This window comes from Mesoplodon bidens, assembly GCF_964165515.1.
Source record: "Mesoplodon bidens genome assembly, chromosome: 2".
Classification (NCBI taxonomy): Eukaryota; Metazoa; Chordata; class Mammalia; order Artiodactyla; family Ziphiidae; genus Mesoplodon; species Mesoplodon bidens.
Window position 1 is genome coordinate 146,643,662 of NC_138177.1, and position 11,524 is coordinate 146,655,185.

The 11,524-nt window shown below is 47.0% G+C and overlaps 1 protein-coding gene across 1 annotated transcript in view; it reads left to right on the plus strand.

Moving 5' to 3' along the window:
• The window catches only part of AGBL4 (AGBL carboxypeptidase 4), a gene marked incomplete at both ends in the record, with an annotated part of 1,399,565 nt that extends 1,391,756 nt beyond the window's left edge, over positions 1–7,809 (plus strand). The window contains 2 exons of the mRNA XM_081220343.1: positions 1,523–1,619; positions 7,692–7,809. Coding sequence (XP_081076469.1) covers positions 1,523–1,619; positions 7,692–7,809 — 215 coding nt within the window. The remainder of the gene's footprint in view (positions 1–1,522; positions 1,620–7,691) is intronic.
• Between the last annotated feature and the right edge of the window lie 3,715 nt (positions 7,810–11,524).

Here is an 11,524-nt window from a genome sequence, read left to right on the forward strand (position 1 = left end):
TGAAGAGAGTGGTGAGAACTCACTCAACTGTTCCACAGATGCTAGTCCACCTCCATGAGCCTGGGTAGAATGGTGGCTGAGATGTACCCAGTGAAGTGGCAACTAAACTGAGGTGTCTGGAAGCTGAAAAGGAGTCTGCTCTGTAAGGCCTGTGGGCAGAGGGGAGAGTGGTCTAGGAAGGTGGAATGAAATGGACAGAGGTCTGGAGGTAAAAGAAGTTCAGTATCACTGGAGCGTGAAGGTCGAGGGGTGGAAGGTGGGAGGCAACAAGCACAAAGCTGAGACCTAACTACAAAGGACCCGGTAGAACAAGTTCCAAAATTTTAACTTTAAAGGCAACTGGTAGCCACTGAAGGGTTTTACTCAGCTGGGTGGCGTAGTCCGATCTGCGTTTTAGAATAACTACCCTCCCACCCCACCCCCACCAGCAACATTATAGAGAATGGAGTAGAGGCAGGCACTCTTATGGCAGGAAGGCCATTAGGACAGGATGACAGCAATTCAAGGAAAAGATGGAGCTGGCCTTTTCTAGGGGAACAGCAGGGACCTGGAGAAAAGTGGAGAAACTGAAGAGACAGGAGGTCCCTTGGGTAAGAGTTGGTGTTGGCTTGGACGTTCAGAGCTGAGAGATAATGAGATAAAAGATAAGTGCTTTAAATGAAGTCAGTTCAGAAGCCACGGAAGTAGGGGGCAAGGGCACCAATCATAGACCTGGGAGAGGAGTACTGTGGGAGGCTTTACTAAAGAGACATCACCTAACTGGAGAATTGATAGTTAAAAATTAGCCAAAGGGAAGGGGAAGGCACTTCAGGGAGAGGAAGCAGCTCATGTGAAGCCCCAGAGATATGATAGATAATGCACAGAGCATATGCTCCATGTTGTTGAATAAATGATTGCTGTGCTAATTTATACTAAAATGTTAATGGTCAGCATGGAATTGACCCTTTTCCCCTCCCCAGGGAGTTTGTACTTTAACAGGTCACGAACGCTTACCCTAAGGATTCATAATTGATAGATTTCAAGGTGGAACGGGGATACTGTTTAGGGTGAGAGGGTTTTATCATTGTCCCCAAGGTTACCAAAGTAGATGACTAATCCCCGGGGTCAAGTAGGCCCTGGTCTATATACAACAAAGGGTCTCTTGCTCTCAGGTCTTGCTTATCTGCCTCCACCCCAAGCCACCTGAAGGCAGACCATGGAAGCCCAGTGATTCCCAAGGGATGTAGTAGGTTCTAAAAGCTCTGAACACAGGCTTCAGAGTAAGACTATCTAGACCCATATCCTGGCTCCTCTCCTTCCCGGTTCTGTGACCTTGGGCAAATTATTGGACTTCTCCACATCTCAGTTTCCTCATCTGGAAAATGAGGAAAATAATAGTATCTATCAATAATATTTAAGGTTTCGCGAAAATCAAAAAAGACAGTACATACAGCACTTAGAATAGTGAGTGGTGATACTGTTTTGTGACTGTTCTCATTTTTCTTACTAGTCCAAAGTTGCTCCTTAACACCCACCCTTGCAGATATGAAGCTGGGGCGGAACGTGGCGAGAACGTTTTTGGATTATTACCGGCTGAACCCCATGGCCGAGAAAGTGACGATCCCCATGCCAAGATTGCGGTAAGTGCTGAGCAGAGCAGCAGGGGCTTGCGTCCTGCTTAACTAGCTTCTTGTTCAGGGGCAGCTTCCCTTAGCCTCTCTCTGTCCCTCGGTTTCCCATCTGTATCATGGGAAAGATGATCGGCCCTGCCACAGAGAGTGTACGGAGCAGAAGGGCTTAACAGCACATTTCCTGAGTTGAAGTATCATTATGGGGTCAGAGAGTGAGGGGTTGGTCACATTTCTGGGTCTAACATGGGAACTGACAAGGATGGGAGTTGCTGGGAGGCTGAGTCCAGTCACTGTTCCAAGCTAGTCTGGGTGTTTCCATATGCTACTTCATCCGATAGCTCCTATGTCATCTAGGCTCATAAGGTCTCTGATCCTTCAATTTCCTCATCTGTAAAGTGGGGACGGTGGTGCTCACTTAGAAGATTATTAAGAGATGTGTGTTAGAGCACCCTGCACAGTGCCAGGCATGTATGTAGCCCGAGCACATGAGAGTCCCCTTCTGTCAAGATGCAAAGGCTCAGGGCTGAGAAGACACATCCCTGAGAAGTTTCCCCTCAGGTCCTCTGCTGGGGCCAACTTCTTGAGCTGGTGAAGAAAGAAGGTTAGGAGATGAGTGTCCTTTCTGAGGGCTGGACCAGAGCCCAGAGTGCTGGGTGTTCCCATGACTGCTGGCGGTGAGCCCAGTGAGCATTTGTTCAGTGACATCCAGTGGCATCTGGAATGTGCTGGCCCCGTCCTACCTCTTGACCTCATCTCCTACTCTCCTAGTGGTCCAGCTTCCTTGAAGGACATGACGATATCCAACTTATTGCTCCTGCCAGACCAGTCTTCCCACTGACCTTGCCCATGACCTTTCCCAAATGCTTTGCTGTCTCAGGGCTTTTGCCCTGATGCACCTTCCTCCCTACCTGTTATTAACAAAGCACAGTGTTAATCACTACTATTTATTGAGCAAAGTCCTTTTTGTATATGGTCTTATTCAGTCCTCCTAGACAATTTATTCCTCATATTACAAATGAGGAAAAGGAAGCTCAGAAAGGTGACGAGGATCGCCTGAAGTCAAAGATATTTTGGCAGAGGCAGAATTCGATCCTAGGCGTTTATGATTCTAAAGCTGGACTGAAGTCCAGCTAAGCTCCACCTCAGTGTGGGTTCAAATTCTGTCTCAAGCTCATGCTAGCTGTGGGATGTTAGGCAAGTTTCCTGGCCTCATGAAACCTTTCTCCTCCTACCTAAAGTGGGGGTAATATGGATGGTTTTAAAAATTAGATACAAGCGTGGTGTAGTGCCTGGCAACCAGTAGGTGCTCAATAAATGTTTCCATCTCCTCTGGCTTCTGGAGTGCAGTCCCAGATTTCCAGACAGCTCATCACAGCATGGGGCAAGTCCCTGGTCTTCTCTGGTTGGGCTGGATGATCTCTCAGGACCTATGTCGCATCAGGCCGGGAGTCCCATCTCTTGAGTCCCAGTTCCACAAGGAGTCTGCATCACAATGTGCTCTGACTCATACTTTGTCTCAGGTTGTTCACCCCCATCCTGGTGGATTAGTCTTCAGAAGCAGCATCTGTGTTTTTTCTCTGGGCTCCCACAGTGCCTAGGCTGTACTGAGCATGCGTGCATGTATACACCCCTTCATTCACTCACTTAGGAAAAACAACACTTTATGCCAACTCTCTGGGCAGAGGGGGTGCTTGAACGAGTAAATGATTAAGGCGTGACCCCGATGTTGAAGAGCTCACCTCTAGAGAATGGTGCTCAATTCATCCTTAGAAGTCATTGGTTGTGTTCTTAAAATTTTAAAGCTCTATAAAACTCAAAAGAATTGTTAGAATCTCATTTACAACTTAATTTGGGGATTGTCTCTTTCAGGTCCTCTGTCAGCCTGAATAAAATTATCCTGATCCTTTCCCACTTTGTTCTTGAATGTTGAACTGTCAGTAAAATGGTGCTGACACCCAGGGAGAGTAGCAATCATCATCATGCAGCTGAGGTGTTGAGGCCCAGGGAGCAGACAGGATGGGTCACAGCCATGGCTAGAGCCAGGCCCCACCATCCCCAGCCTGGTGTTCTCAGCATCAGTTAGTAAAGAGTTCTTTGAGATGGGGGAGGCAGGACCCTGAAACTGGGTCTAAAGCATGCAGGGGAGTTCAGGGCCCTGCTCATGGGACCTCATTTCCCTGAGCTTTGGAGCCCTCGTTAGAGAAGAGCTGGAGAGCTCATTCCTCAAAGTTCATAGCCTTGAGGACTTGTGGTAAATGCGCCCACCCTTCGCCTAAGGAAAACAAAATAAAAACTCTCTCCATCCCCACATATCTACCTCATCAAACTATGAATATCACTTAGCTCCCAATTGGTCAGCAGTTCTTGAAAAAATGAATCTCAGGAGGATACAAGGCTCTGATTTGGGACTTGAATACTTCCCCATTTTTGTATTATTTTCCACCCAAGCATCAAATAACATACATGAAAGAGCAGGTCTGGTTTTGAAGGAAAATTATATGTTTTGACTCAAAATTAATCTTTGTTTTCTCTCATCTCTATGGATAATTATACTGTGTCAGTTTCCACCCATGTGCTGGTAGGAGCCTGTCAGTATCCCTGGGTGCTGTGCCACCCTTCAGGGAAGGCCCTTGGGGAGACCAGGATGTAGGCCTGAGAGTGCAGGCTCAGGGACATGGCGTTGATGACCAGAGCTGAGACCCCATGCTTATCTCGACCACAGTGACACAAAATGCCCCATCAAGGTGCATACAAATTAGACAGGGGAAATGAGCAGGCCAGGCGAGCCTCTGTAGGGAGACAGAGTGTGAGCACAGAGGGTGGGCCTCTAAGTGTAAGGTGGCCTCAGGGTCAGTGCCAGTGGGCTGCCTCCATGCTGGGGTTTGGATATGTGTGCGGGGCATGGGGGTGGGAATCATCAGCTCTGCATCACACTGGAGCCCACCATGTGGCAGGCCCTGCACTGGATGCTGGGGGAACATAGATAACCTTTGCCCATCAGGAGCTCAGATTCACAGAGGAGAAAGCACGTACACATGCAAAGATAACAAACAATACTGAGCAATGTATAAATGTGCTCAGTTACCTATCAGATTGTGCCCTCTTTCAAAACACCTTCCATGGCTCCCCATTTCAGTTCCTCTTCTGGCTGTTCAAAGCCCTGGCCTACATTTAAAACTTCATATGCAGCCTCCTAGCACACACCTTTCCCTTGTGAGCCCCTTCTCCACCCCACCTGCTTTCTACCACTTTATACCCCAGTCAGCAAGTCCTACCTCCATGTTCATCCTTTTCCTTCTTTCTGGAATGTTCTCCCTTACTGTCTGTAGATGACAAATGCCAACTTATCTTTCAAAGCCCAGTCCAGATATCATACCTCTGTGTTTTTGTCCTTGCTCTCCACCTGAGGTAGAGCTCCTTCCTCTCTGCTGGATCCCGAACTGCATTTTGCACACACGTGTGCATGGTACGTCCCATAGTGTATGGTCACAGCATCTTTGCATGTCTGGCTCCTCCACTAGCTGGGCTGCTCCTTGAGGAATTATTTTATCATTCCTGTATCCTTAGTGCCAGGTGCAGAGCCTAGCTGGGAGTAGGTCCTAAATAAGCCCTAAATGTATGAATTATAAAATGGTAGAACTGAAGAAGCCCCTAGAATCATCTACTTCAACCCCTTCGTGTTATAGTGAAAAGGGAGACCCAATCGGAAATTACTCTCCCACAGCACCTGGCAAACATTCGGCAGCCAGCAGGAGTATCCCAAGAAGGCTTCATGGACGAAGTGGGGCTTGAACTTGGTTTCAAAGGACATGTAGAATTCCAATGGATGAAACAGAAAGAGGAGAGAGGGCATTCCAGGTTGAGGGAAAGGTTGTAAAAGGCAGGGAGCTGAACCTGAAAAGACACATTCTAAGGCAATGACGGGCCAGGATGTTTAGGGCAATAGAGATGATAAAGATGGGACTAAAAATTCATTCAATTCATCAAACAACCTTCAAGCATCTACTCCATACCACTCAGGAATTGTAGAGAAAAATCAAATGCATCCAACCCACAGTCCCATGAGAAAAATAGCTGGGCAAAGAACTCCCTAGAAAATGGTGTACTAAGAGATTAGGCACAGAAGCCTCTGGAAGAGAGAGGCTTATCTTCTGGGGAGTCAGCTTCCCAAAGGAGGTGAGTCTGGAGGGCACGATAGGAAAAGGAGCATCTCTGTGGGGCCCAGGTGTGAGATGCTGGCCTACCAGTGCCTCTCTCTGTGCCCCCATCTTGAGCTGCAGGTGCTCTTTGGCTCTGTAATGGCCCCGGAGTCATTCTGCATGTTCACACTCCTCCCCAGCCACTGCACACCCTCTCCCCATGCACACCTTCTGCCTGGGGCTGCCCCACCTGTGATCATACCTGGGCTTCACCCACAAAGAAACAAACCCATCTTATTTCCCACGCTTCCTTTGGGTGTGAAGACCCACACTCTCAGTGACATATGAATGGCACCTTGTAATTGCCAAAACTCTTCCCCAACCCCATTTACCAGAGCCTATGATGCAGGAAGGACATGGGCTCTACTATTTTAGAAATGAAGAAACAGAGGCTAGAGGAAAAAGGGACTTCTTCAAGATCACATCGCCTGTAAACAACATTCCAGCATGTGTTCCAGGCTGTTGATGGGTACTAAGATCCAGATGTATCTCACCCATGCTAGATGGCCTTCCTATGTTGGCAAGGTCCTTCATGAGTGTGGAATTTTAGACAGTGAGGCTCCCTGGTGGAGGAGCTACATTAGGGCAAGGTGTCCCTTTTGTGTGCTGCCACCTGTCCTGTCTTTACCTTATTCATGACTCATCAGCAATGAAGGAAAATGGTACTCCAGGGTCAGAGCATCATGGGTTATAAGAAGTCACATCTTGAATCCTAAATCAAATAGCTCAAGAGATTCCCACATTTGTGGCATTACCATTTTCTTCCATGCATTGTAGTTCTTTATTATTTATTATTTTGTGTAATTATTTTGTATAACTGTCTCCTCTACTAAACTGTAAGCAGCCTGAGGACAGCATCAATGTCTGACTCACCTTTGTCATCTCCAGAGTACAGTGGACCATACCTAGCACCTAGCACCTAGCACCATGCCTTTGTAAGTTATAGTAAGCAAAGGAAGACGCTAGGTGAGTTTATTCATATTATCTCATTTAACCTCACACCACCCTCCAAGATTGGAATATTTTATCCTCATTTTGTAAATGAAACTCAGAGAAGTTAAATAACTTGCTCAAGGTCATACCTCTCATATCTAGCTGACCTGGGAATTCAGTTCAGTTCTTTCTGGATTGGCTAATCTTTCCGCTGCAAATAAATCTTAATCCAATGCTTGAATGAATGGTGCATCAATTTGTTACTCAACAACATAACAAACAAACAAGGCCCCGTATGAGGAAAAATGCAAACTGGATAAACTGGGTCCCTGCCCATCAGAAGCTCATAGCCTAGTGTGCGAGCAGAACAGACAGTGAATAATTGCTGAAGAGTAGTGTTAAAGGTATTGCATTGGGTGCTGGGTGCTGGGATACAGAAATGAACTAGACACATCTCTGCCTTCAGAGAGCCCCCAAGATTGTAGGGGAGACAGACCCACCATGAAATGCCATAATTAGGCTATACTGAGAAATATAAAGGGAACTCTGGAGCCCATGATGGTTATGAAGGGAGTGAGGTCCCTGGATCTGCCAAGCTGCAATTCATCTATGGGTTCATGCCCATCCCGTCGTGAAATGGATAGAATGAGTTAGAATCAAGTTGGAAATGTGGAAGACTTGTAACTATAGGACAGTTAGGTTTTCTCCAGAACCAGAATGATACAACGTATCCATCCATTCATCTAACAGTCATTCGTTGAGTCATGCTGCCTGCTTTGAACCAGGCCCTGGGCTGGGTTCCTGGGATGCAGAGAAGAGGAAGTCAAGGCCACTGCTCCTAGGAGGTCACAGTCCAGTTGGGGGAGATAGACATGCACACAAATGATTGCAGTACAGCGTGTATATGTGCTGTCTTTCTTCTCTCTTTCTGTTATCTCCCCCTTTGCAGGAAAGAAACACCCCCCTACAAGCGCTCACTCCTGCGGGGCCCAGCCAGCAGCCACCCCAACAGCAAAGGGGGCGAGAAGAGCTCAGTGAGCCACAAAGACCCTTCAAACTCTTTTTAAGGACGTGGAGTCCGGGGAGGTCTTGTGGAGGCAGGAGAATGCATTTTCTGCTGGGGCATGAAATTAATCACCCTCCTCTAGTTTCCAAGATAATGGGTGTGAGATAATGTATAAGCTAGTGAAGGGGAAGGGAAAACATGAGAAATTTCATCATCGATTTTCCCTTTTACCAGTGGAAAATCAATTGTGAGCCTTCAGCTTCAGGCTTAGGAACAAAATAGGAGATTCAAACCAGATGAGTACAGATGCTATTTTCCACAACACAGAGGCCCTCACAGGAAGAGAAAACCCACACATCCCTTCTCAGGTCAGTGCTTTCCAGCCCCTTTACTGTTCTAAGTTGTGCAGTTATTACAGATGTTTGCCTTTTAGACTAGGCTATAGTTGTTTTCGGTTTTAGAAATGCAGTGTCCACATTTGCTGACCCAGAACAATAGCAGCAACACATACAATGGGAAGACAAATGCACTGTTGGGAACAATGGGACCGAATTTTTGAGATCACGATGGTCTTAGACATACGGTTAATTTATGATCTGCATGCTCCCTGACTCCCCTAAACCCCAGCATGCAACTTCAGAAAACTGCTCTGAGAGCTATGTCCCAATGACCTGGGTCGTTTCATTGAAACTTTAGCTCCTAAAACAAAAAGTATTAGCCACACATTCCAAAAGGTCCATCATGGTTAAGATCTCTAGATCTTGGTGTCTGAGATCAAACCTGACCACTGAAGACAAGGACATGGAAAATCTGCAACAGGGGGGAGGAGGCAGACCGCCAGGGACAGGAGATGCAAAAGACAAAAGGATGCACTCTGAGGCAGGTGGGGATGATAAAATAAAACAACAGCAGGGACAATTCCCAAGGTGGAGCAAGCTCAATATTGTGCATTTTTCTACAGAGTAAAGTGCCTTTGCATGATGAATGGGTCCAGGGGAGTCGGCTCCCTTCCTGTCTGTGAAGCAGCAGGCTGAGTCACCATGACAGCCTGCTAATTAAAATGACCTCCCGGAAATGAGGATTAGGAGATAGGGAGAGGAAGGGAGGCTCAAGGGAGGTAGGGCCTTTAGCACAAAGCTTCAGTTTAGCATTCTTTTGTTTTGGGTTGGAGATTTTCAAACTTTGTTGCAAAAATCGAGAGCAAAGCTTATTCTCCCTTTGCTTATTGCTCTTCAGAAATGAAAACAAAGAACCATATGTTAATCGGCTACAAATGTTGTGTTGTATATACAGCTTCTCCCCTGGGTTCTTCTTGCCCAGAAGAACACAAATAAAGTGCTTTATGCAGCTTCTCTGCTCCTCTGGGCGTTCTTGGCACCTTTCCTTCTAGGTCTCTCACTCCCTCAAGAACAAGCCGGTTGACCCAGTTTGGTGTAACCCTCACTTTGCTGTCAGGGACTGTTGTCATCAAGATAAGGAAGAACAGTCAAGGCTTGACTTTCCAGCAGTTCCTGCTGCAGAGTCCTGGGGAGTTTATTTCAATGCAACCATCTCAGCACGAGCCAACCGTGTGGCAGAGCTTTCAGAAATGAGAGCATCTCTTGAGACGGCATAAATAGAGACAGATCGCATGAAATCAGAGGTGATAGTCCAGATCTGCTTTCCCCTGGTCACACGGCTTCCATAACGTGACCATATTTAGCCCCCCCCTTTTTTTTTTTGCAGTACGCAGGCCTCTCACTGTTGAGGCCTCTCCCATTGCGGAGCACAGGCTCCGGACGCGCAGGCTCAGTGGCCATGGCTCACGGGCCCAGCCGCTCTGCGGCACGTGGGATCTTCCCGGACCGGGGCACGAACCCGTGTCCCCTGCATCGGCAGGCGGACTCTCAACCACTGCGCCACCAGGGAAGCCCTAGGCCCCCCTTTTTCTTTGGTGCTAAGGTGGATCATTTTATAGATTTATACTGCATATTAAATAATGGCATAGTACATTTCCAATTTACATTTTACTGGGAGTAAACTGATACCCATTTTAGCAAATGTTCATTGACATAAAAAATCATTTATTTTCATCAACTTTTTATCAATAGAATACCCTCAGTTACAGACCCACTTTTTAAAAACTGCGTTGATTAATTAGATCACAGGCTTTATAAGCTCAGGCATGCTAGTGGTTGAAGAGCAAAACTTTGGAGCCAGGCAGCTCTGGGTTCTAATTCTGCATTCAAACCTTGGTTCTGTCTCTTAATATCTGTGTGATCTTGGGTAAGTTATTTAACCTCTCTGAATCTTAGTTTCCTGTAAGATGGTGATAGTTATATCTACCTCATTACAGTAGTTATGTGGGTTTGATGAACTTAGGTATGGGGAATGCCAGCAAAGGTGCTCAATAAATGGTAGCTGTTATTTGGAGTGTGACCAGGATGGTGAGGGGTCTGCAAATCATTTCCCATTGGAATCAGATGAGAAGATGGAGCTGTTTATCCCTGAGATGAAAAATAAGAGGGAGCAGGGCTAGGAAAGCAAGATCGCAATCTCTAAAAAGTTGAAGAAAACATCTTGGACATTCTTTTTGTCCAAAAAAGCAAACTTGTTCTATGTTGCCAAAAGTAAGAACCAAATCCAGGGAGGTAGTCTCAGTAAGACAAATTTCAGCTCAAACGTGAGCAAAACCTTCTAGTGAATAGAGTTGTCAACCATTGGATGGGCTCCGTTGAGAGACACTGAGTTCCCCAACAGTAGAGGTATGCAAGCAGAATCTGACTGAGCATCTGGAGGAACTCTAGGGGGATGCTGGATGCTCAGTGGCCTCACCTCCTATTCTATAACTCTGGAGAGAAATGACATGAGATGGGAGGTACATTCCTGATGTCAGACAATGGAGTGTACAATACAAAAAGTAACATTTAACACTAAACAAGTGACATTAAATGTCTCTGAGTTACAGAACATGGACCCTGCTAACATTCAGCAATCCTTATGAGGGAAAAATACATGGCTATAAGGCAGACTGTAGGATGTGTTTGCAAAAGGGATGTCTGCTTCTCCACATTGGCAAAGCAGGGAGGCTAAGGGTAAGGGGCCAGCGGTTGCCAGTGGACTTCCCTGTGGCCTCAGCCTGATCAGCAGCTCCCTAGCTTTCTTAGGCCAGGTTATACCTAATGGTCTCAGGTTAGAGGGGAAGAGTTTCAGCACTGAGATGGAGGACAGCACCAAGCCGGCAGGTGAACTGGCTAGAAGCTACCAGCCCACCCAGCCCCAGCAGGGGGCGCTCTAGCCTCTCTTCTTGTCTGCTCTCTTCCTTCTCAGGGTAGAGCCACAGTGGGTAGAACCGGCTACCAAACCAGTGTACTAAGGAGAGTGAGACAACTATGCAAAAAGGAGGGGAGGAGAGTGAAGGGACACGCTGGGCCTCTACCTGGCTCTCACACAAATCTCCAGAAACAGTGCCAGTTTTGCTCTGCATTAGTCCACAGGCTCAGAGACAGCTGTGGCAGAGAAGCCACAAGCCGGAGGCCACCCAGATTCTTCGTGCTGAAGCCCACAGTAGAGGCTGGGTCACCTGCCTCTGATGATGTTTGCTTTGCTGCTGCTGCTTCTGCTGCAGCAGCAGGAGGCCCTCAGCTACTCTCCCAGTTGCCTCTGAATGGGGGAGGGGCACAGGATGAGCTTTTGTCCTTTCACTGTAATTCAATGACACACCTGAAACTTGCCTAAGAGGACCCCAACTCATTTTCCTAAGTAGTGAGTGCAGTGCCAAGCATGGAAATCTGGAG